Below are 25,522 nucleotides of genomic sequence, written 5' to 3'. Positions count from 1 at the left end.
CAGGCATGTGCCACCAAGCCCAGCTAATTTTTGTATTTTTAGTAGAGTCAGAGTTTTACCATGTTGCCAGGCTGGTCTGGATCTCCTTACTTCAAGTGATCTGCCCGCCTCAGCCTCCCAAAGTGCTGGGTTTACAGACATGAGCTACCGCGCGCAGCCCAGAACCATAAGTCTTAATAGGCTCAAAGAGGGCATTTATTTCCATGCGAGTCTAGAAGATACTCAGCTGCAAAAGGAAATAAAAGCACTAAGCAATGAGAAACGTCATTTTTTCCCTAAGGCAAGGGTGTAAAGCATCTGAAAATACCTACTTGTTATGTTTTATTCAAAGGTGCAATATTTATTTATATTTTATTCAAAGGTGCTTGGCCAGGCGGGATGGCTCATGCCTGTAATCCCAGCACTTTGGGAGGTTGAGGCAGGTGGATCATCTAAGGTCAGGAGTTCAAGACCAGCCTGACCAACAAGGTGAAACCCCGTCTCTACTAAAAATACAAAAATTAGCCAGGCTTGGTGGCAGGTGCCTGTAGTCCCAGCTCCTTGGGAGGCCAAGACAGAAGAGTTGCATGAACCCAGGAAGCAGAGGTTGTAGTAAGCTGAGATCGCACCACTGCACTCCAGCCTGGGCAATGGAGCGAGACTCCATCTGAAAAAAAAAAAAATGGTGCTTTTGGACTGGCCTTAAAGTAAAAACATGTCTGGCTTTATGTACATGTGCTGTGATTTGAGGGGCTGAGACCTGGGCACTGAGGAATAGGAACGAAGACAGGGAAAGCTGCATGGGAGGAGGATAAACATGGAGTACTGCCTGAGGGGTAGAAAGGGGTACGGTGTAGAGGCCCTGGTCAGAGGGAACAAGAGACAGCTTCTGCGTCCTACAAAAGAAGAGGGATTCACGGCCATCTTCTCTGTGCTGATGTGGGTAGCTCAAGTGATGAGTGCTTCCAGGCTTAGCTTTAGCATATTTGTGACTGGGCCTGTCCCAGTGAGTCTTGTGTATTGTGAAATAAAACTTACAGGCTGGGCGTGGTGGCTCACGCCTGTAATCCCAGCACTTTGGGAGGCCAAGGCGGGTGGATCACAAGGTCAAGAGATCGAGACCATCCTGGCCAACATGGTGAAACCCCGTCTGTACTAAAAATACAAAAAATTAGCTGGGCATGGTGGTCGGCACCTGTAGTTCCAGCTACTCAGGAGGTTGAGGCAGGAGAATCACTTGAACCCGGGAGGCGGAGGTTGCAGTGAGCCAAAATTGCACACTGCACTCCAGCCTGACAGCAGAGGGAGACTCCGTCTCAAAAAAAAGAAAAAAAACTTACAGAGGCACTTGCCATGCCAAGTCATTTACATAGACCTCCCTCGGTGATTACATGATTCCTGTCCTCACCTGCCTGATGCCTCCTTTTTCAGTGAATTTCTTAAGTTGCTTTGGAATATCTACCTGAAAGGGGACCTGTTTTCCCGTGGGTGTCTAATAAAGTTAGGACAGTTCAGCCTGGCCACTCTTCTCCTCTTCTAGAATCACAAGTGCTTCACACACACAGTGAGTTAAGACTTAGCCCTGGTTGGCCAGACACGGCGGCTCACGCCTGTAAGTCCAGCACTTTGGGAGGCGAAGGTCAGTGGATCACCCGAGGTCAGGAGTTTGAGACCAGTCTGGCCAACATGGTGAAACCCCGTCTCTACTAAAAATACAAAAATGAGCCAGGTGTGGTGGCACATGCCTGTAATCCCAGCTACTTGGGAGGCTGAGGCAGAAGAATCTCTTGAACCCAGGAGTTGGAGGTTGTAGTAAGCTGAGATCACACCACGGCACTTCAGCCTGGGCAACAGAGTGAGACTGCATCTCAAAAAAAAAAAAACAAAAAACAAAAAAAACTTAGCCCTGCTTAGCCCTGACCATATGACTTAGAGGGCACAGGCAACCAGGCAGAAGCATCCCCAGCACCACTTTCCTGTCCTCTGCCCTAGTTTACCACACCAGTGTAGCCTGGGGCATTTTTGTCCCAGACCTCCTTTCTGCCCAGTGTTTTCCTAAGAAATGTTACTACTGGGAAAAAAGTCATAATATGCCTGAATGTCTGCTTTACAGAAGAGATGTGGTCTCAAGCAGGTAGGTCCTTTAATGCATTGTATTTTAACTAATCTATTCACAATCTGCTCTAATTAGTGTTACTACTCTAGTAAAAATTAGACTAGTAACACTACATTTTATATGGTATTTGCTACGTGCCAAGCACTGTTCTAAACATTTTGCTTATGTTAACCCAGTTAATCCTCACACCCACTTTATAATGTAGGTTCTGTCATTGGCCAAAGGTCACAGAGTTAGTGAGAGGTCATACTGAGGTTCAGACCCACAATGCTTGGCACCAGAAGTCAGTTCTCTTAACCTCTTCTTACACAATGCAATGCAGTTGAATTGCAAACCCATGACTTTTTCTTCATGTAGGTAATTATCAGCATTGTAACCGGCCTCCCAGGCTGTCACGCTAGCGAGCTCTGTGCTTTTCTGGTCACTCTGCATAAAGAATATGGCAGGTTAGTATGGCTGCTGCCTTTGCTGTGGGGAAAGGGATTCTATCTTGGGCCTGCCTAGGCATTGGAAAACCTTAGACATGTACTGGCCTTGGTGGGACTGGTATCAGCACGGTAGTCAGCCATTCATTTAATGCTCTACTGAGCACTTCCTGTATGCCAGGCACTGGTCTGAGTATGAGAGAATACATCGATGAACAAACAGACAAGAAAATCTCTGCCCTTAATGGGGCTTACATTCTAGTTTGGGAAGACAGACAGATAAGGAAAAGTATATTAACTTGTGAAAAGTTCTATGAAGAAAATGAAGCAGGGAAGGGGCCGGGTTCTGTGGCTCACACCTGTAATCCCAGCACTTTGGGAGGCAAAAGTGGGTGGATCGCCTGAGCCCAGGAATTTGAGACCAGCCTTGGCAACATGGTGAAACCTACAAAAATTAGCCACATTTGGTGGCACGCATCTATAGTCCCAGCTACTCAGGAGGCTAAGGTGGGAGAATCACTTGAACCCAGGAGGGCGAGGCTGCAGTGAGATGAGATTGTGACACTGCATCCCAGCCTGGGCAACAGAGTGAGACTCTGATTAAAAAACAAAACAACAGAAAATAGAGCAGAGAAGGTTATAGGAAGTGCAGGGCTGGAAGTGGGGTTCCAGTTTTCTGTTTTGTTTTTGGAGATAGGGTCTCTCTCTGTCACCCAAACTTGGGTACAGTGGCACAATCATAGTTCGCTGTAGCCTCAAACTCCTGGGTTCAAATTATCCTCCCACCTAACCCTCCCAAGTAGGCAGGACTACAGGTGTGCACCATCACACCCAACTAATTTTTTAAAAATTTTTTCGAGATGGGGTTTTGCTGTGTTGTCCAGGCTGGTCTCAAACTCCTGAGCTCAAGTGATCCTCCCACCTCATTCTACAAAGTAGCTGAGATTACAGGCACATGCTACTGTGTGCCTTAGATTCCAGTTTGAAATTGGGTGGTCTGGGAAAACTTCACTAAGGAGGTGACATTTGAGCAAAGACTTTAAGGAATAAAACATGTGGCTACTGGGGGAGAGCATTGTAGCAGCAGGTCAAGCAAGTGCAGAGGCCTGGGAGTGATCAGCAGGGAAATTCAGGGTCATAAAAACTTAGGAGCTGGTGGATGTGATGATCCTTCCATGAGCACAAGGAGACTACCTGAGTTCAGATGCAGCTGGAACAGGTTGGCCCAGGTGAAATCAGGAAAATCATTCATTCTTCACTTCCACCTGGCTGTCAGATTACTAAACAACCTTTGCTGATTGAACCAGGTGTTTAATATCTAGTCAGCCTACCCCAAAGTAAGGCATCCTGCAGGAGGCCATAAAGAAATTTAGAAGTCTGAAATTGCATAGAGTCAGCAGTTTAGGATGGGATATTATGGGGAATGGGGAGGCAAATTATAGAGCGATGTTCAGGAAATATGGGACCTCATTTATTAAGTACTAAATGTCTAACCAGTTCCTTGTGTCTAGTGTTTTTGTTCTATAAACATTCTGAATTATTCACCCTGCCCATTTCTTTTTTTTTTTTTTTTTTGAGATGGAGTTTCACTCTTGTTGCCCAGGCTGGAGTGCAGTGGTGTGATCTTGGCTCACTGCAGCACCCGCCTCCTGGGTTCAAGCGATTCTCCTGCCTCAGCCTCCCAAGTAGCTGGGATTACAAGCATGTGCCACTACACCCTGCCCATTTTGTATTTTTAGTAGAGATAGGGTTTCTCCAAGACCAGTTGATCAGGCTGGTCTTGAACTCCCGACTTCAGGTGATCCGCCCGCCTCGGCCTCCCAAAGTGCTGGGATTACAGGCATGAGCCACCATGCCCGGCCAGCCCTGCCCATTTCTTATTCTTAGCAAGAGACTTAACTGAAGCCATCTTTTGCATGGTCCTTCAGAAAGTGACTGCCTGGTCAGAGGGAGTCTTTCTTACCTCTAATGTCTGTTGGTCAAGTACTTACCTGACCATTTTCCCTGTGGCAAGGGGTTTCCTATCAAAAACCCCAGTGACAGTGGTTTCAGGATACTGGGCTTCCAACCCATCCAGTGCCCTCTGCCTTTTTTCTGTGAGGCCAGGATGGCTTTCTCCTGAATGGATTCACTGGGCAGAATGGCTTTAGGAGTCATGGTCACATTTGAATCCATGGCTGAACATATGGGGCCAGGTCATCAGGTGGCCCCCATTCTGAGGTTACATTTTCCCTTTCCAGATGGATGGTGTATCGCCAAATCATGGACAGTTCTGAATGTTTTCATGCTGCACACTTCCAGAGATACCTTTCCAATGCCCTGGAGTCCCAGCAGAACCGCTCTGCCCGCCAGTCAGCCTACATCTGCAAGAAGACCAGACTGCTGGTGGTGTTACAAGGGTGAGCATTGGAAGTCTCCTGGGAACAGTCGAATCAGGGTGATAACCTTGCCATTACTCTTATTTTATGTGTAACAAACCTGAAGCACAGAACAGACTCCACATGCGTGAACAGTGTCTGCACTACAGGGAAGCCTTAAGTGAGCAATGACCCTATGTCCTATAGGCTAATATAGCTTGCACACAAGTTTTAAGTTTGGATTTAACATCATTGTATCCCTACAAGGTGGGGATTTAGGGAACCTGGCAAGATTCACTGGTAATTCTTGGAACAGTAGTGGTCCCTAAGTCTTCCTTCATCATCTAAATAAGGGAGCTGCTTCTGTTTCAGTTCTCCCTCTTGTGGAATTGCAGAGATGACCCTCATACTCTGCAGGCTCCAGCCTCACCATGACATGGATGGCTGGCCCAGGGGAGTTTACTGGGACTTTGAGTGAGATGTGGGAATATTCATGTTGGGTAAGAAGCTCCCCTTTCAGGGCTGCGTGCAGAACTGTAATTATAGGCTGACTAGCTCATGAAGTCTCTGCAAGCATGATTATTGTGAGTTGCAACATGGGAGGGCAGGTTTGACAGAGCTTGTACCGCTGCTCCAGGGGACCCTTGCTAAAAGGAGGTTCTCTTGACCTGTTCTAAGGCCTTTCAAGCAGGAGCCCTTCACAGACCCATTACCACCCCCGGCCCAGAGGGGAATGCGCAGTCAGGAAAACAGGAGCCGTGCTTTTCACTAGTGTCGTTATGGTTGTTAATAAAGAAGCTTTTGGCAGTTCCTGCAAAGTGCTTTTGTGCTATGTTAGTGTTTGCAATTGGCTAGTTGTTTCCAGTAAAGAATGGGTCCCAATCCAAAGCCCCTTTTCGTGTCCTGGCTGTGATAATGGGAATTGGAGGAAAACTAGGAGGGTGGTACTGAGGAAGGAGGCAGGTGGGACAGTGTACCCCAGCAGGCCAGCTTTCCCTTTCGAGCGTCGTTCTCACACCTTGCCTCCAGCTTCCCTTCTATCAGCCCTTTTGTCCTGCTTGTGGGCTGAGATCCTAGAAACCAGAGGAAGAGTCTGGGGTTGAAACCACTTGTTTTCTTTTGGTTTTCCATTGTTTCTATTCGTCAAAGGAATGGGTTGGCCCGTCTACTTCACCTCCTGCTCCCACCAGTTGAGAGTCACTGAGGGTGTGGAGCTGCAGATGAATTCAGCAGCTTGACAATGTGTAGTTGAGGTCATTTCCATCTTCTGTCTCTTCAGAGAGCCTCACTGACTTCTTGTCTCTGACTTTACAAGTCGGCAAAAGTGTCAGCTTTCCTGGCTGCTTCTAAACTACAGTGTTAGTGTGACCAACCCACTCTTATACTGCAAACCCAGCCTTTGCCCCATCACAGCCCCAGGATATGGGGACCTCTAGTCAATTTCCTAGAGGACTCCAGTCAGAATACCAGCTAAATGCTGTGGCTCTTCACTAAGACACTTTTCTTACCAGCTGGGCCATTGTGGCACCCTCCTTTATAGCATGTCCATTGTCTTGGGACTGGGCCTTCATGCCCATTATTTAGGTTGTTGGTGATGGGAGATCCTAGATGCTTCTCATATTAAGAATTGTATTCCTTGAATATGGCTTTATTTGCTTTCTTTCTCTTTTTTTTTCCTTTTTTTTGAAATGGAGTCTTGCTCTGTCACCCAGGCTGGAGTGCAGTGGCTCAATCCCAGCTCACTGCAACCCCCGCCTCCCGGGTTCAAGCAGTTCTCGTGCCTCAACCTCCCAAGTGGCTGGGATTACAGGCACTCACCACCACACCTGGCTAATTTTTGTATTTTTAGTAGAGATGGGGCTTCACCATCTTGGTTAGGCTGGTCTTGAACTCCTGACCTCACGTGTTCCACCTCCCTTGGCCTCCCAGAGTGCTGGGATTATAGGTGTGAGCCACCATGCCCAGTTTCTGGCCTTTGTTTTTAGAAATGGGTCTCCCTATGTTGCCCAGGCTGGTCTTGAACTCTTGAACTCAAGCAATCTTTGCACCTCAGCCTCCCAAAGTGTTGAGATTATGGGCGTGAGCCACCAAGCCCGGCCTGGCTTTATTTTCATTTATAGCATTATTTGGGGAAACTTGTAATATGGGACAGAGATTTCTTTAGCCCTTAGAGTGGCCTGATGCCACTCAATTTAGTGAAGTGGTGGGGCGATAGACGTAAACTTTTCAAGTGGAACTGTTAATTGTTGTTTTAAAAATTGAATCTATGTATTTTAAAATGACAAAGTTTTAGAAATGGAGGACAGATTAGTGATTGACAGGGGTCAGAATGGGAGTGGAGAGCAGGAGGGAGGTGGGCGTGTTTATAAAAGGGCAACACAAGGGATCCTTGTGTGTTGGAACTGTTTAGTATCCTGACTATGGTGATGGATATAAGAACCTACACAGGTGGTAAAATTGAATAGAACTTAATACACACACACATACACACACACAAATATAAGTAAAACTGGAAAAATCTGAATTTTAAAAAATTAATTTTAGAGAATTTGAGGGGCTGTATTTATTTATACCCTGGAATATTATAAAATCATTCTTTAAAATTATCTACATTAAAAACAAAATTTGAAATTAATTAATGTAAAAACTTGTGCCCATTCAGATTGTAGGCTTAAATTGCAAACATAAGACTGAGCCCAAAGGAGACTTGAATAGATTATCTGTTGTTTCAGAGAAAAGAAAGTTAAGGTCCTGCTGGGTTTTTGTTTTGTTTTTATTTTTAATAAAGAAAATACTGACAGGAAGCAAACATGAAGAGACAGTTTTTTGCCCTCATCATACAGTTGGGTCAGTTTAGCCCGGGTGGTCTAGTATAAGCTCTAGCCCGGGCGCCATGGCTCACACCTATATCCCAACACTTTGGGAGGACAAGGTGGGTGAATCACTTGAGCTCAGGAGTTTGAGAGCAGCCTGAGCAACATGATGAAACCCTGTCTCTACCAAAAATACAAAAAATTAGGTGGGTGTGGTGGTGCACACCTGTGGTCCCAGCTACTCAGGAGGCTGAGGCAGGAGGATCGCTTGATCCTGGGAGGCAGAGTTTGCGGTGAGCTGTGACCCTGCCACTGCACTCCAGCCTGGGCAACAGAGCAAGACTCTGTCTCAAAAAAAAAAAAAGGCTCTAGTAACTTGAGTGTGGTGATTCCTTCTGGGTGAGGGGTGCTCTTTCTGTCTGGAGCCCTCACCCAGGATGATTATGGGGCTGGGGAGGAAGGGAGGTTCTAGCAGGGATTCCCCTAATGGATAGAGTGAATGGTCCAGGGCCTTCTCTCTTGGGGCAGTGCCCAGATGCAGAGGCCTCATCAGGGAGACAGGAGCCTGTTTTTTACTGTAACCTTTTTCCATTACAGTCAATGAAATTAATTGCCGGGCGCGGTGGCTCAAGCCTATAATCCCAGCACTTTGGGAGGCCGAGACGGGCGGATCACGAGGTCAGGAGATTGAGACCATCCTGGCTAACACGGTGAAACCCCGTCTCTACTAAAAAAAACACAAAAACTAGCCAGGCGAGGTGGCGGGCGCCTGTAGTCCCAGCTACTCGGGAGGCTGAGGCAGGAGAATGGCGTGAACGCGGGAGGCGGAGCTTGCAGTGAGCTAAGATCCAGCCACTGCACTCCAGCCTGGGTGACAGAGCAAGACTCCGTCTCAAAAAAATAAAATAAAATAAAATAAATAAAGTCAATGAAAATTAATGAAATGCTCTGAAAACCTAGAAATTCCATAGCCACCCTCTCTAAGGGAAATCCTGTTACATTAAAATGACTCCTCAGGCGTGACTTGTGAATCCTTTTCAGTTGTCCTTTGCTCCCCTAAGAAATGAGTCTGTACTGCTTACACTGAAGTCTCCTGTAGGCTGTTTTATGTTTGCAATTTAAGCCTACAGTCTGAGTGAGCACGTTTCACATTAACCATAAGAGTTAAATCCATTCACTCCATTAAACACCACCAGAGAGGGATGCGGGACAGCATGCACACGCCAGCCCTGCTTACCAGGCGTGCTTCTGTATGGGCCTGGCAGTGCATGTTGTGGATTGGACTCTCCTGGCATCCAGGCCCAGCCAGGCACTCAGTGGAGAGAGCCCCATGTGGTCATATACACATGCCCAGGTAGGGGGAGAAGCCCTGAAGAAGAGAAGGCTGTGAGCAGAGGGCTGTCAGGCCTCCCTGGTGGAACTCTAGAACCTAGTACACCCCATTCTCTACTGAAGCCCTGCCAGCTGATCAGGACTCAGGAGAACCTGGGGTGGGGTGGGGTGGAGTATTGTAGTCTGCAGATAAAGCCAAGGGCCTTTTTACAGATGAGTTGTTCGTAGGAACTCAAGAACAACTCAAGCAGGCTGTACCTGTGCACACCACCACCACTGGCTTCCAAAGGGCTCAAACTAAACCAGGCCCATCTGATCAGACGGGCTGCCCATTAGGTTTGACTTTCTTCCATAGGAACAAACCTTTTGGTGATAGGCTGGAACAATCGGGAAAGAGTTCTCCTCTACTAGGTGAAGAGGCTAGGTCCCCCTCTTGAAGTGGCCAGGGGCCTGCTCAGGGTTGAACATCCAGTTTATTCACCTACCGTCCTTTAGGCAGCAGAGATTACAGTACCACCTGACATTCTTATTATGGAGACAGTAAAGAAATAAATGAGAAAATAAGGTATAAATAACTGCTGATTGGGGCTTTGAAGAAACTTGGAAGAGGAGGCAGAGAATGCCAAGAAGGGAGGGTTGCTGGATCACACCAGGTGTATGAAGTCAGAGGATGCCTCTCCATAAGATGCCTCCTGAGCAGAGACCTGAAGGGAGAGAGAACCACTTATGCAGATACCTGAGGAAAAGAACATTCCAGGCAGGGGGGCAAAGAATGCAGAGGTAGAAGTATGCCTGGCATGTTCAGAAAAGAGCCAGGAAACCAAAGTAGCTGGATTAGGGAAAGGGAAGTGATAGTAGATGAAATTCTTCACTGCTCCGTAGGGGGTCAGATCATAGAGGGCTGCCTGGCATATTGTAAGGACTTTGGCTTTCACACAGAGTGAGATGGAAGCCACCAGAGGGTTTTGAGCAGAGAAATGACATGATCTGACTCTGGGTTTAGCATATCCCTCTGGCATCTATGTTGAAAACAGATCAGAGAGAGGCAAGGACAGAAGCAGCGACAGCTGGGAGGCTGATGGGGTGATCTAAGCAAGAGATTATAACAGTTTGGACCCAGTGGGAGTGTGGGGGTGTAAGCAGTGATCTCTTCTAGTTATATTTTGAAGACAGGAAAAAATGGAGTCAAAGGAGACCAAAAAAAAAAAAATTATTTGAGCTTAGCATCTGAAAGAGTAGAGTCCATCTGCTGAAAAGGACAGCGAGTTTGGAGTTTGGAGAGAGTTCCAGGCAGGAGATACCAATGTGAGCTGTATTTGACATGGATGAGTCTGCTGACCTGGATGGGTCCAGACACACTCTCTTGCCTGTGTGTTCTGAGACGTGGGAAGGAGAGAAAGGAACTACTAAAGAAAATAGGCAAGTGGCAGGAGCTCCTAACTTGATTAGAAAACAGGCCTGAGGACACTAGGTCCCACCCTCAGAGCTCCAGGGTCACCTGCCGGCTTCCTTTTACCTCCAGAGCAGGGTGGTTCTTCCACTCACTCTTGCATAGTTATGAGGACTAATGGAACTTGGGAATGTAGAAACACTGTAGATTCCAGGGGCTGCATGTCATGAAGTGGAGTGACACCAAGGGACTGGATTGTAGGCTCTTCCTTTTGGTTTTCTTTCCATCCTTGTTCAGTCAGCCATTCGGGATTCCCCTCTTCCTCCACTTTGCAATGCCAGTCAGTAAACTAATCATTCCTTTTTTTACCTTCTCCAGCTACACAGATGTTATTGATGTTGTCCAGGCCCTGCAGACCCACCCAGACTCAAATGTCAAGGCCTCCTTCACCATTGGTGCCATCACAGCATGTGTGGAGCCCATGAGTTGCTACATGGAGCACAGGTAGATACAGGATATGGTGTGTAAGTGTACTGAAAGTGATTTGTTTCCACCCACCAGAAGGAGACAGATCTTTTGGAATGCATTAGTCACCTTGTATGTAGTAAATGCTGTTCTTTTATTAGTGCTAGGTCCTCAATAGACCCCTTTGGACTTGTAGCCAAAGAAGAGAGAGGAATTATGGAAGACAAACTTAGCTTTTGTAAGGGAGAACTATTTCTGTTTAATAGTACATAGTAAGGACTTATGAAATATCTGCTAAATAAATGGGTGCTCCAACATGTATGTTCTAAATATTGTTGAAAAATAACTTAAGTCCAGGTGCAGTGGCTCATACCTGTAATCCCAGCACTTTGGGAGGCCAAGGCAGGCACATCACTTGAGGACGGGAGTTCGAGACCAGCCTGGCCAACCTGGCAAAATCCCATTTCTACTAAAAATACAAAAATTAATCAGGAGTGGTGGTGCACACCTGTAATCCCAGCTACTCAGGAGGCTGAGGCACAAAAATCGCTTGAACCCAGAAGGTGGAGGTTGCAGTGAGCCGCGATCATGCCACTGCACCCCAGCCTGGGTGACAGAGCAAGCAAGACTCTGTCTCAAAAAAAAAAATGTTTTTTATAAGGCATAAAAGGACTGAAGTTGAGTATATAATCTATTTAAATATAGAAATAAGGCTAAAATTGGGTGAACATGATTATGGAATATAAAAATTTAAGTAACAAAATCAGGCAGGGCACAGTGACTCATGCCTGTAATCTCAGCCCACTTGGAAGATGGAAGGTTGGAGGATGCTTGAGCCCAGGAGTTCAAGAGCAGCCTGGGTAACATAGCAAGACCCCGTCTCTGCCAAAAAAATAAATTAACCAGGTGTGGTAGTGAGCACCTGTAGTCCCAGCTACTTGGGAGGCTGAGGCTGGAGGATTGCGTGATGAGGCTGCAGTAAACTGTGTTCATGCTACTGCACTCCAACCTGGGCAACAAAGTGAGACGCTATCTCAAAAAAGGGAGTTGACTTCTTTCGCCAACTGAAGAGTTGCTCCATTGTTTAAAAAAAATTTTATTTTTTTTTTGAGATGGAATTTCACTCTTGTTGCCCAGGCTGGAGTGCAATGGTGGCATGATATCAGCTCACTGTAACCTCCACCTCCCAGGTTCAAGTGATTCTCTTGCCTCAGCCTCCCAAGTAGCTGGGATTACAGGCATGCACCACCATGCCTGGCTTATTTTTTGTATTTTTAGTAGAGATGCGGTTTCTCCATGTTGGTCAGGCTGGTCTCGAACTCCCAGCATCAGATGATCTGCCCACCTCAGCCTCCAAAAGTGTTGGGATTACAGGCTGTTTAAATTTTTTTAAGTAAAACTTTAAAAATTAAAATAAATAAAGGAATGCTTACTGTGCAGCAGCCTTCTGTGGACTGTGAGCACAGTGAAGTCAGTGAGTTCTGTTCTTGGGAGACTCTGGTGTGGCTGTATCTCCCCTTGTTCCAGCCCCTTTGACCCGCTTATAGCACATGGGTTTTCCTCCTTGGAATTCTTCAGAAACTATGAGGGAGTCAGGTAAGGGAACAGGATCCACAGCCCAACCTGGTATTCACCCAGCTCATCTACCAAATTTGGTTTCAAATGGTGTATGACTGGCTGTTGTCAGAAATCAAATAAAATGATGAAGATTTGCTGCCACCAAGGAAATTCCAGGAGAGAAACTCCCCCAGCTTTGTGAACATCATTAATACCTGCCAGCTAGACCAGCAGCCATTCAGAAGAGTGACTTCAGCCAGCATCCCAATTGTCAGGGAAGAAAACACAGGACCTCTGTGGTGCCAAACAGACCTGGGTCCCTGCCTTAGCCCTGCTGCCTCCCAGCTGCCTGTGAGACACTGGGCAAACTTAGTGTGTGGAGCCATCCTAAACCCATGCCTTTCATCTATTAGATACCTGAGGCACAGAGAGGACAGGACGACAGCAAGATCACGTTCGTGAACTGCCTGCACAGTGCCTTGCTCACAGGAGGAACTCCATAAAAGGCAGCTATCCCCATTAGTGTTAGCTTTCTTCCGTGAGGCAGTCCTTATGATGTTTTAGGAGTTCTGAAGTCCTGTGAGAATATGAGTTTTTCTCTGGAGCCTACTGCAGTGCTACAGTTGTTAAGTAACTCACACTTTGGATCAGTCACCCCCACCTCCTGCTTCACTTGTAATTCAGTTTCCTGCTTTTCATTCACCTTCTGAGTTAAGAAGGAGATTAAAGGGCAATTGCGATTCTAGTGTGTACATAAAGAGAAACATGGCAAAGTTGGTATTAAAGGCCCCTGGTAGAGTTAGATGAGTGTAATTCTTACTTTCCCTTGAAATATCCACTTTACTCAAAAACATACGTCTTTCAAAAAAGACCAGCTCTTTCTCCATCTCCCATAGACCAAAGAGCTGGTCCTGTCCCCAGTATCCCTCTTCAACATTCCACTTAGAATTGGCCATGTAGGGACTTCTGTGGGGCTCCTGGCATGGGGAGCTTTGACGGAAAGCTGTGAAGTCCCATGGGTATCCTTAATGCTCAGTGCTGCTGCCACTTGCCTCATCATTTGAGTCAGTTTGCTTGTCAGTGGTACTATTTGTGTGGGAAATAATCAGTGACAACTCTGAGATGAATGGTTTTTAAATATTTCCCCCTTCTTCCTCCTAGATTTCTCTTTCCTAAATGTCTTGACCAGTGTTCACAAGGTAAGTAGTATGCTTTATTTCCAGCTTGCATGCCTTGCAAGTTCAGTAGAATTCAGCAATAGACTTTCTTCATGCTCTTACCTACCATTCTGAAATCTAAAGCAAACAAAATTGGTCAGAAAAAACTTTGATATCTTTACTTTTACCATATTTGATAGGCACATTTCTTCTTAGAGCTTGTCTTTTTTTTCTCTGTCGCCCAGGTTGGAGTGCAATGGCGTAGTCTCGGCTCACTGCAACCTCTGCCTCCCAGGTTCAAGTGATTCTCCTGCCTCAGTCTCCCAAGTAGCTGGGATTACAGGCGTACACCACCACACCTGGCTAATTTTTGTATTTTTAGTAGAGACAGGGTTTCACCATGTTGGCCAGGCTGGTCTCGACCTCCTGACCTCACAATCCGCCCGCCTCGACCTCCCAAAGTGCTGGGATTACAGGCATGAGCCACCACGCGTGGCCTGAACTTGTTTCTTATGGCAACAAATTGCCACAGTAATACCTCTCCTTGAGCTGGGCTTAAGTCCACCCTGGCATTCCAGCTAATATTAGTGGGCTGAGTAGGTATTCCTAGCCTCTGGATCAGCAAGATCTTGATTCACTTCTGCCCCAAGAGTGCCGAGTTTGGCCCAGCAGGACCTGTCTTTCTTAATACCCCCCACCCCCATGCACCCTGGAATTTTCCGCATTTCCTTGATAACATTGAGAAAAATTCACCTATCCTGCAGGTTGCATTCAACCTTGCAATGCCCTGCTACCTGGCAACCCTGGAATCAGCACTTTCTAGTCATATTATCTGTGATGTTTGGAGGTCCAGAATAAATTCTGAATTCCCTGCAGTGGTGATGAAATGCTCATTGTTATTAGGAGACATGCCTGGGGTCTGGGCTTCCTGAGCTAGTCCAGCAAGCAGAAATCAGATGGAAGAAAACAACTCAGTGTCCCCAGCACAGTTTCCCCCTGCTGATCATACTGCTAGTCCACAGGGAGCGGAGACAACAGAGCATACCAAAGTTGTTGTCTTGGGAAACAGCTGAGCTCATGCTGCCCAGGGCAGGAGGCTGGTCCCTGAAGGGAGGAATGTGTATATTGGGCTGCTGTGCCAGGTAGTCTCAGGTCCAGCTTTTAGAGGCCCCTGTTACTTTCTAGGCACTGCACCTCAGAAACAGGATGAAATGGAGGTTGGCTAGGTCCATCCACAGTATTCACCCCAGGTAGATTAAGGAGAGTTTGTGGAGGTTGGGTCAATAGGATCTGGTGACAGACTAGATGTGGAGCACGCATTGCAAAAAGAGGTATCTTGGATGACTCCTAGGTTTCTAGCTTAGGAGATTAGGAAGGTTGGTGGTACCTGTCTTTGAGATAGAAAGCACAGGAGAAAACATAGGTCCAGGAGATAACCAAGGAGGGCTGTCTCATCCTAAGATACATATTTGGAAGTCATGGTCAAAGTTAATGGCATAGACTGTAGTCAGCCAGTATCCAGGTGTAGAGCTGAAAAGATCAGAAGGCTAGAGATGGGGTGAGGGCGGAGGTTCCAGGACACCGGAAGAGAAGCAGGGAAGAGCATTGCCTGAGACATTGAGGAAGGAGAAAAAGAGATCCACAATGTCTAATGCTGCAGAGACTTTGAGGGAAGGACAGAGAAAAGCCCACTGGCTCTGCAAGTGAGAAGGACCCTGATGACCTGAGTAGGATGATCTGAGTGGAGAGGTGAGGGCTGAAGCCAGCTTCAAGTAGGCCAGTGGCCAAGTGAGATACTGGAAGCCAGCAGGTGTGGGTGATATTCTAGAGTGCTTGGGGCTATAAAAAGGAAGATGGCAGGCCGGGCATGGTGGCTCACACCTGTAGTCCCAGCACTTTTGGAGGCCGAGGCGGGTGGATCACGAGGTCAGGAGATCGAGACCATCCTGGCCAACATGGTGAAACCCCGTCTCTACTAAAAATACAAAAAAATTAGCTGGGCGTGGTGGCGGGCGTCTGTAGTCCCAGCTACTCGGGAGGCTGAGGCAGGAGAATGGCGTGAACCCAGGAGGCAGAGCTTGCAGTGAGCTGAGACTGGGCCACTGCATTCCAGCCTGGGCAACAGAGTGAGACTCCATCTCAAAAAAAAAAAAAAAAAAAAGGAAGATGGCTAGAGGAGAATATTTCCAAGAATTGTCATTTCTGAATGATCGGCTCCTCCTTATTTGCTGACTGAGAAAGCCTGTGGACTGCAAGGAGATACTAGACTTGATAGAGGGGACCCCTGAGAAGGAAGGGGTGGGTCCAGAGATCAGACTGGAAGTGAAAATTGACTCAGAGAAGCAGTGTCCTCCTTGAGAAGAGCTTTAGTTGGAAGCATGTGAAGTTGAAGAAGTGTTTGCCTAGGGGGCAGTACTGGCCATCAGGTGTACCTAGGACTTGCTGACCTGTCCAGCCTCAGGCCCTGCCTTATTCTTGTAAATGCTGGAGCCTTCTTTTCCTTTCAGAGCCCCTTGTCGACCATGTGATGATTGGCACCCTAGTGCACCTCAGTTCCTTGGCATTCTCCCTCAGTGTCCCCCTTCTTTTTTGCATGAAGAACAAGCACAGATGATGGGGCTTCTCTGGCAGAGAGCCTTGGAGAAGTGTTCTGTCTTCATCATCATTGAATCAGGGGCAGCCCTGGGCTTGTCTCACAAGAGGAAAGCCCCTTTTAGTCTGAACCCTTTGAGGCCAAAACAGACTGTGTTCTCTCTGGCACTTGGTCGGCATGTTTCATTTATACTACCTTCCAACTCATTGTGCAAAGACAATGTGTGTTAAACTCTGTGCTTGTGCAGAGCTAGGGGTGTGATCAGATGAGGGCTGATCACCTTCAGCCGAACATATGCTGTTTTCGGAACTCCTCCAAGGGGGCTCATGGAGTGATGGTGCCTTGCTTCTGGGCCCATGGGACCCTGTGGACTGGCCTGACCAGACTTGCCGTGGACATGGGCTATCTGGGGAGGGAGGAGATAAAAGGCAAGTATTTCTTTTCTCTTAGGAGATTTGGTAGCTGGCTTGAAGGTGGGATCTGCCAGCAGTAGACAAACACTTCGTGTCCTAAGGGAGCATATTGCCTCCCTTTGCTCCTGTTCATGAGTCAGGCTACCTAATTCATAAGAGATTATTTTCCAGTTAGAAAAGGACTGTATTGCAGCCCCGAGACAATGTGTGTTACGGAAATCAAAGGACTAAGAAACAACCTCAGTGCTAAAACAGCAAGCAAGACTCATTATATTGCTGGTGTGAAAGCAAAGTGGAGATACTTTACTGTCATGGCCTGCTTTTAAAAGCATCTGTAGATAGAAGAAGTCACCTTTGTTTTCTGCTGGGCTTCTGGAATGCTTTAGCCCAGACTGGGATGGTCAGCCAGACAATAGGGATGTTTCTCTGCTCTTGGGAATAGGATAGACCAGGCTGCATGCTCGCTCACAGCCCAGACTGGTGAGACCTTGGCCAAATCTGGTTGTCCACTCCTTGATACAGAACAGAAGGAAGCTCCTGGCCCAAACAAGGTGGAACTGCTCACTGTGGCCTGTTCACCCTGTGCTCCAGATAACTGCTGTACCTGCCTCACAGATGGCATTTCCTCTTGGCAGCTGGCAGTTTACATAGTTGGCCTAAGGAATGCTGGGGATAATCCTCTTGCTTGTTTCCCTATAAAGCAAAGCCCCTTTTCTGTGCCCAGTTCCTGACCTAGAATCCCAACCCCACAAGGTTTGTCCATATAGTACATGTGCAGCAGACAGGACTTTGTACAAGGTGTGTCTGTCAGAGACCCAGATCCCAGCCTTTTCTTGGGCGGGCCAGACCTGTGCTTGTGACCCTGGTGCACCACCACTCATATGGCCACATTTGCACTAGTCTGACTCCTTTGTTTCTTTTGTCCAAGAAGATACCCAACAGAGTCCTAACATATTTATAGATCTTCCCTCAACCTTTGTTGGCTCTTCACTGCCAGACCCACCAGAGCTCTCCTTGCCTTCCACCCTGGGAATCTGGCAGGCCCTTTGTAGGATCTGGCTCCCACGTCTGCCACCTCTAGAATGTGCTGAGCCTTCTAAATCCTGCTTGCCTCCCCCACTGTGCCACATTTTGGGGTTGGCCTCCTGACTTCGCCTTACTCAGTTTCCAGAGGCCCCACTTTTTGTTGCTGCACCAGGGCATGGGATTCTGGCATCAAGCTTTCCAGGCTGGCTTTGCTGCCTCATCTGCAGCCTCCAGAGTGCACTGCAGAGTGACCTTTCCAAATGGCCGTGCGAACACAGGTACCAAAGACTAGAGGCAGGGGGCCAGGGGTCCTAGAATCTGTCTTCAAACTGTTGTTTGCCCCTCATGTAAATCACCAGTGTTACCTTGCTTAGAGATTTTTCTGACACTGTTTTAGCAATTTCGTCTTAATGTTAAAGCTTCTTAACAGAAAGGGTATGTGAGGAACCCTTTTAAAATGGAAAGGGTATGTGAGGAACCCTTTTAAAATGGAATAAACAAGATGTTGATGAATTCTTCATTTGAATTGGTTTAGTTATGTGCTGTTACCACAACTAAGTCATCCACAAAGACTTTGAGGATGGAGGTGGTGGTGGTGGTGGTGGTGGTTACGGAATATCTCTCTGTCACCCAGGCTGGAATGCAGTGGTGCAATCTCAGCTCACTGCAACCTTTTCCTCCGGGTTCAAGCGATTCTCCTGCCTCAGCCTCCTGAGTAGCTGGGATTACAGGCGCGCACCACCACACCTGGCTAATTTTTGTATTTTTAGTAGAGAGAGGGTTTCACCATGTTGATCAGGCTGGTCTTGAACTCCTGACCTCGTGACCTGCCCACCTCGGCCTCCCAAAGTGCTAGGATTACAGGCGTGAGTCACCGTGCCCGGTCAGAAGTTTTTTGTTTTTGTTTTTGTTTTTGTTTTGAGAGGAGTTTCACCTTTGTTGCCCAGGCAGGAGTGGCATGGCGTGATCTTGGCTTACCACAACCTCTGCCTCCCTGGTTCAAGCGATTCTCCTGCCTCAGTCTCCCAAGTAGCTGGGAATTATGGGCACCTGCCACCACGCCTAGCTAATTTTTTGTATTTTCAGTAGAGACAGGGTTTTACTGTATTGGCCAGGCTGGTCTCGAACTGCTGACCTCAGGTGATCCACCCGCCTCAGCCTCCCAAAGTGCTAGGATTACAGGCATGAGCCACTGTGCCTGGATGAGGATAGAGGTTTTGAATGCTTAAGAAAAGTGAGCTGGGCGCAGTGGCTCACATCTGTATTCCCAGCACTTTGCGAGGCCAAGGCAGGTGAATCACTTGAGCTCAGGAGTTCAAAACCAACCTGGGCAACATGGTGAAACCCTGTCTCTACAAAGAATACAAAAATTAGCTGGGTCTGGTAGCGCATTCCTGTAGTTCCAACTCCCGAGTAGCTGGGACTACAGGCAGTCACCACCATACCCAGCTAATTTTTTGTATATTTAGTAGAGACGGGGTTTCACCGTGTTAGCCAGGATGGTCTCGATCTCCTGACCTCGTGATCCGCCCGCCTTGGCCTCCCGAAGTGCTGGGATTACAGGCATGAGCCACCATGCCCGGCCGAAATTTTTTACTTACAGATACCTAAGAAGAGTAGGTCTCATGTCTCGGAACCAAGCAATGGATCCAAAATGGTCCCTAAGCACTTAGGAAGCAGCTTCTGTGCTTAGTAGGCAAGCCCTAACTCCGGAGGCACATAGCTTAACCTTTGTGTGGGCCCTTTCCTCATTGTCACAAGCAACCAACCATTGGCATGCGCTCTCCTAAGCCCTGTTCCCTGGTCTTCAATGGAATGCATCCAGATGGATTTGTAAGGTTAGATTCAGTCTTGAGAGTTTTGGAACACTTTTTTCATAGGTGTTATTGGTAAGAGGAAGGAAGAGACTAGAGGCAGGGGGTCAGGGGTCCTGGAATCTGCCTTCAAACTATTCCTTGCCCTCGTCTAAACCATGAGTGTAGCAGCCTTGGCTTGTGGAAATTGTATGACTTAGTTTCCCAGTGGTTGATATAGCCAAGACCCAATGCCACAGCTGCTCTCTGACAGGCCCCTCAATGTACAGGGAGAAGTCTAATTCTCAGGCTGTTGCTCAGCTGACAGTGCCGATGGTGGTAGTGGTGGTGATGATAGATTGTATTTCATGGATTCTTACTCTCTGTAGGCCCTATGATAAGTCTAGGTTTTATTGATAACCTAGAGTGATGTGTTACGGTTCCTGTCTTACAGAGGAAGATATTTGGTTTCTGAGAGAAAGTAGAGCAATTTGTCTAGAATCACCCATTAGTAATTAGCGGAACTCAAAATTCAAACTCAGGTTCGCCTGGCTCGAAATGCCTTAATATTTACATTATGCTAGCTTTTCCCATAGAGGAAGAAGATAAATAGTATTAAGTCCAGGCCAGGCACAGTGGCTCACACCTGTAATCCCAGCACTTTGGGAGGCCGAGGCAGGTGGATCACCTGAGGTCAGGAGTTTAGGACCAGCCTGGCCAACATGGTAAAACCCCATCTCTACTAAAAATACAAAAGTGAGATGGGTACAGTGGCGTGCGCCTGTAATCCCAGGTACTCAGGAGGCTGAGGCAGGAGAATCGCTTGAACACGGGAGGTGGAGGTTGCAACGAGCCGAGATCGTGCCATTGCACTCCAGCTTGGGCAACACAGACTAAAAAAAAAAAGAATATAAGTCCTATGTTTTAAGTGCCATCTGTGTTATTCAAAAGAACTTTTTTTCATTTTTTTTTTTTTTTAGTTCAGAGAAGGGGAGAGAGCAGGGTGGCATGAGGGGAGGACTAGGATGGTAAGATGTTAAGAAAGATTTGAAGGAAGATGTAAACTTTACCAAAATTAAAAAGTAAAGGGGGTAAGTAGGGGGAAAAGGTGCAGAACAGTGTAATGTGCCACTACTTGTGGAAAAAATTATACTCAACACTTTTGTATATACTCAGCAGATCTTCTGGAAGAAGAGGTAAGAATCTGATAACTGCAGTTGCCTCCTGGGAAGGGAATTTAGGTGTCTGGAGAGGAAAGGAATTATTTTCTCTGTGAACCCTTCTGATATAAATTAGATGTTTGTCCCCTCCAAATCTCATGTTGAAACATAATCCCCAGTGTTGAAGGTGGGGCCTAGTGGGAGGTGTTTGGGTCATGGGGGCAGATCCCTCATGAATGGCTTGGTGCTGTCCTTGTGATAGTGAGTGAGTTCTTACTCTCTTACAGGAGACCTGGTTGTTTAAAGGAGTGTGGCACCTTCCCCACTCCTCCTTGCTCCTGCCCTCACACTGTGATGTGCTGGCTTCCAGGCCTTCTACCATGATCTTAAGCTTCCTGAGGCCTCCCCAGAAGTGGATGCCAGCACCACGCTTCCTGGAAAGCCTGCAGAACCTTTAGCCAATTAAGCCTCTTTTCTTTATAAATTAGCCTCAGGTTTTTCTTTACAGCAACCCCAAAATAGCCTAACACAGTTTCTATATGTTGCGAGTTTTGCCCTCAGTAACTGAATACATCTAATTTTTTTAACTAAACACTTGACTGAAGTAAACAGTATCAGTATAGAGAGTCTTCATTACTGAATATTCATTACTTAGGATTCTGCAATTACAAGGTCACTTAGGAAAGCAGAAGTCTCCATAATTTAGAGATATTCACTTAAGAACTAATCGTTTATAAAACTACTCTCGCTGGGCACGGTGGCTCACGCATGTGATCACAGCACTTTGGGAGGCCGAGGCAGGCGAATCACCTGAGGTTGGGAGTTCGAGACCAGTCTGACCAACATGGAGAAACCCCATCTCTACTAAAAAATACAGAATTAGCCCGGCATGGTAGTGGATGCCTGTAATCCCAGCTACTTGGGAGGCTGAGAGGCTGAAGCAAGGGAATCACTTGAACCCAGGAGGCAGAGGTTGTGGTGAGCCGAGATCGCACCATTGTACTCCAGCCTGGGCAACAAAAGCGAAATTCCATCTCAAAATAATAATAATAAATAATAATAAAACTACTCTCTATTAGTAAATGGGTTGGTGATGAGCATTGAATCTTTTTAAGTATAGAATTATAACACCTGTGAGAATTCTATTACAAAATAGAATATAAATGTTGAAAACCTATGTATGAAATTATATTTTACAAAAAATTAGCAGAGGAGAGATACTCTTTACATCTTTCAGAATGGGAGATTAATAAAGTTTAAAGCTATTAAATCAAATTATGAAGGGTTAACTATATTCTTTAAAGATATAAAAGTGACCACTAGAGGAACTAAAATTGCTAATGAAGCTGGGTGCACTGGCTCACACCCGCCGGTAATCCCAGCACTTTAGAGGAGGCCAAGGTGTGAGCGTCACTTGAGCCCAGGAGTTTGAGACCAGCCTAGGCAACAAAATGAGACCCCGTGTCTAAAAAAAAATCAAAAAATTAGCCAAGCATGGTGGCTCACGCTCCTGTGGTCCCAGCTACACAGGAGGCTGAGGCAGAAGGATTGCTTGAGTCCAGGAGGTCAAGGCTTCAGTGAGCCACATTTAGGCTACTGTACTGTAGCCTGGGCGACAGAGCAATACACTGTCCCACAAAGAAAAAAAAAACACACAAATATAATATGTAGACTTCCTTTGGTTCCTGATTCAAAAATTATTAACTGTAAGAAAACATTTATAAGACAGAGAAATTTGAACACAGACTGGATTTTTTTTTTTTTTTTTTTTTTTTTTTGAGATGGAGTCTCGCTCTGTCGCCCAGGCTGGAGTGCAGTGGCCGGATCTCAGCTCACTGCAAGTTCCGCCTCCCGGGTTTACGCCATTCTCTTGCCTCAGCCTCCCGAGCAGCTGGGACTACAGGCGCCCGCCACCTCGCCCGGCTAGGTTTTTGTATTTTTTAGTAGAGACGGGGTTTCACCGTGTTAGTGTTGGCCAGGATGGTCTCGATCTCCTGACCTCGTGATCCGCCCGTCTCGGCCTCCCAAAGTGCTGGGATTACAGGCTTGAGCCACCGTACCCGGCCTGGATTTTTTTATATTAAGGAGTTCATTGTTAATATTTTTAGAGTCCTTATATTATGGAAATACATGTTGAAGTATTTTTGTTTGAAATAATTGGATGTCTGGGATTGACTTCAAAATCATACAGCAAGGGAGCCGGGGATGAGCTGGGTGGAGTGTAGATGAAATGCGATTAGCTGAGTGTTAGTAGTTCCTGAAACCAGGTGATGGGAGTTCATTCTGCTACTTTTCTAGTTGTGTATGTGTTTGAAATTTTCTACAATATTAAGAAGTACTGCTGGGCACGGTGGCTTACACCTGTAATCCCAGCACTTTGGGAGGCCGAGGTGGGCGGATCACGAGGTCTGGAGTTCAAGACCAGCCTGACCAACATGGAGAAACCCCATCTCTACTAAAAATACAAAATAAGTTGAGCATGGTGGTGTGCACCAGTAATCCCAGCTACTTGGGAGGCTGAGGCAGGAGAATTGCTTGAACCCAGGAGGTGGAGATTGTGGTGAGCTGAGATTACAACATTGCACTCCAACCTGGGCAACAAGAGCTAAACTCAGTCTCAAAAAAAAAAAAGTAAATAAAAATCATTGAATAACAAAAATGCAAAATAAAAGATCTTATATATACACTCTGATTATAACTGTGTTAAAATAGGAATGAATATGGAAGGGGTATCATAATTATCTTGGAGTGGTGAAGTGTGGTACGTTTCCTGATTTCCAAATTCTCTGTGGTCCTGTGAATTTTACTTCTGTATTTTCACCAAAAGGTTGGTTGGGAGTGATCATGGCCCACCCTGCAACCTCTTGTTACATGGGCCACACTTTCTTACCACGTTACCATGTAGAATCTCTTAGCATTTATCTTGGAATCATGTGACTCCCTGTGCACAGTGTCTTGGCTGTGCACTCTTTGAGGATATAATGAATAGCCCTAATATATGGTGAGTTTTCGATAACTATATTCTGAACTGGTGAAGGTAAATGGCACCAGTTCCTGATGATGCTAAATACAGGGAATATGGAAAGGCCCTTTGACTAAGAACTCCAAGTATCAGCCAGATATCAGAATTAAAATAATAGAGGAGGCCGGACACGGTGGCTCACGCCTGTATTCCCAACACTTTGGGAGGCCAAGGAGGGCTGATCACCTGAGGTCAGGAGTTCGAGAGCAGCCTGGCCAACGTGGTGAAACCCCATCTCGACTAAAAATACAAAAACTAGCCAGGCATGGTGGCGGGTGCCTGTAATCCCAGCTACTCAAGAGGCTAAAGCAGAAGAATTGCTTGAACCCTGGAGGCAGAGGTTGCAGTGAGCTGAGATCACACCACTGCACTCCAGCCTGGGCGGCAGAGTGAGACACCGTCTTTTAAAAAAAAAAAAAAAAAACAGATAGAGGAAGTTAGGAGGTTAGGAAGTAAGGCAGCTACAGACTTGAAACTATTCATTCCAAGAGGTGGCAGTGCTGGGAAGCAGGAAGAGAATGATAGCTGTGTATGTTGGTGTTGGGATGTAAGGGTTGTCTCCATCAGGAGACTACTGGAAGGCATGATTAGGGGATGGAGCAAGGGTCCACGTTTGTGTGAGCCCTCACCCCTAACCAGGACTGTGAAGGCTAAACTGTCCTTGGTTTTATTCACAGGCCTGGTGAGTAACGTGGTATTCACCAGTCACACCACGGAGCAGCGGCACCCTCTCCTTGTTCAGCTGCAGAGCCTCATCAGGGCTGCCAATCCTACCGCAGCCTTCATTCTTGCAGAAAATGGGATTGTCACCAGGTAATCTATACATTCACTCTGCAAGACCAGTTGCTTTCTCAGATACAGCACTCTGTCTGTGGCCCAGAGTCTTTCTACTGTATCTAAGACCTAAACATTTGGAGAAGTCAGTTTTTTAACCAGGTATGGTGGTACGCACCTATAGTCCCAGCTGCTCAGGAGGCTGAGGAGAGGGGATCACTTGAGTCCAGGAGTTGGAGGCTGCAGTGAGCTATGATTATGTCACTGCATTCCACAGCCTGAGAGACAGAGCAAGACCCCATCTCTTAAAAAAAAAAAAAAAAAAGGCAGGCTGGGCACAATGGCTCATACCTGTCATCTCAGCATTTTGGGTGGCTGAGATGGGAGGATCTTGAGTCAGGAGTTTGAGACCAGCCTGAACAATATAGTGATACCCCATCTCAAAAAAGAAACAATATATTGAGGAAAAAAAAAAGTTTTCGAAGTGCTTTTGATGCTCTATAAAAATTGCCAAGAACCATCCTGGCTAACGCGGTGAAACCCTGTCTCTACTAAAAAAATACAAAAAACTAGCTGGGCGGGGTGGCGGGCGCCTGTAGTCCCAGCTACTCAGGAGGCTGAGGCAGGAGAATGGCGTGAACCCGGGAGGCGGAGCTTGCAGTGAGCTGAGATTGCGCCACTGCACTCCAGCCTGGGCGACAGAGCGAGACTCCGTCTCAAAAAAGAAAAAAAAAAAATTGGCAAGAAGACTCCATTGTGTACCATTTTGAGGCATTTTGTTCTGATATATTCATATTCTCTTCCATTGAAGGATGGTAGCCAAGATTCTCTTAACGTCCTTGTATTGAAGTGTTTGAGAAATGGTATAGAGAACGTAGAGAAAGGTCGGATGCGGTGGCTCAACCTGTAATCCCAGCACTTAGGGAGCCCAAAACTGCTTGTAGGAGTTCAAGACCAGCCTGGGTAAAATTGGGACACCCTGTCTCTACCAAAACAGTTTTTAAAAAAAAAAGCCAGCAAGTCTCTAGTCTCAGCTACTCGGGAGGCTGGGCGGGAGGATTGCCTGAGCCCAGTAAGCCATGATCACACCATTGCACTCCAGCCTGGAAGAAGTAGTGAGACTTTGTCTCTTAAAAAAAAAAAAAAAAAA

The 25,522-nt window shown here is 46.6% G+C and overlaps 1 protein-coding gene across 3 annotated transcripts in view; it reads left to right on the top strand.

Annotated features, from left to right (window-relative positions):
* Nucleotides 1-25,522, top strand: part of LOC105535703 (chromosome unknown open reading frame, human C20orf194) — a 155,632-nt gene that overhangs the window by 101,549 nt on the left and 28,561 nt on the right. For all 3 annotated transcript variants that reach the window (XM_011974901.1, XM_011974913.1, XM_011974907.1), the window contains 5 exons: nt 2,453-2,541; nt 4,761-4,919; nt 10,791-10,916; nt 13,596-13,633; nt 24,276-24,411. In XM_011974901.1, coding sequence (XP_011830291.1) covers nt 2,453-2,541; nt 4,761-4,919; nt 10,791-10,916; nt 13,596-13,633; nt 24,276-24,411 — 548 coding nt within the window. The remainder of the gene's footprint in view (nt 1-2,452; nt 2,542-4,760; nt 4,920-10,790; nt 10,917-13,595; nt 13,634-24,275; nt 24,412-25,522) is intronic.

The sequence above is a fragment of the Mandrillus leucophaeus genome, unplaced genomic scaffold (genome assembly GCF_000951045.1).
Source record: "Mandrillus leucophaeus isolate KB7577 unplaced genomic scaffold, Mleu.le_1.0 Scaffold101, whole genome shotgun sequence".
Taxonomy (NCBI): Eukaryota; Metazoa; Chordata; class Mammalia; order Primates; family Cercopithecidae; genus Mandrillus; species Mandrillus leucophaeus.
Note: the sequence above shows the minus strand (reverse complement) of the source record. Positions and strands in the feature narration are given on the sequence as shown.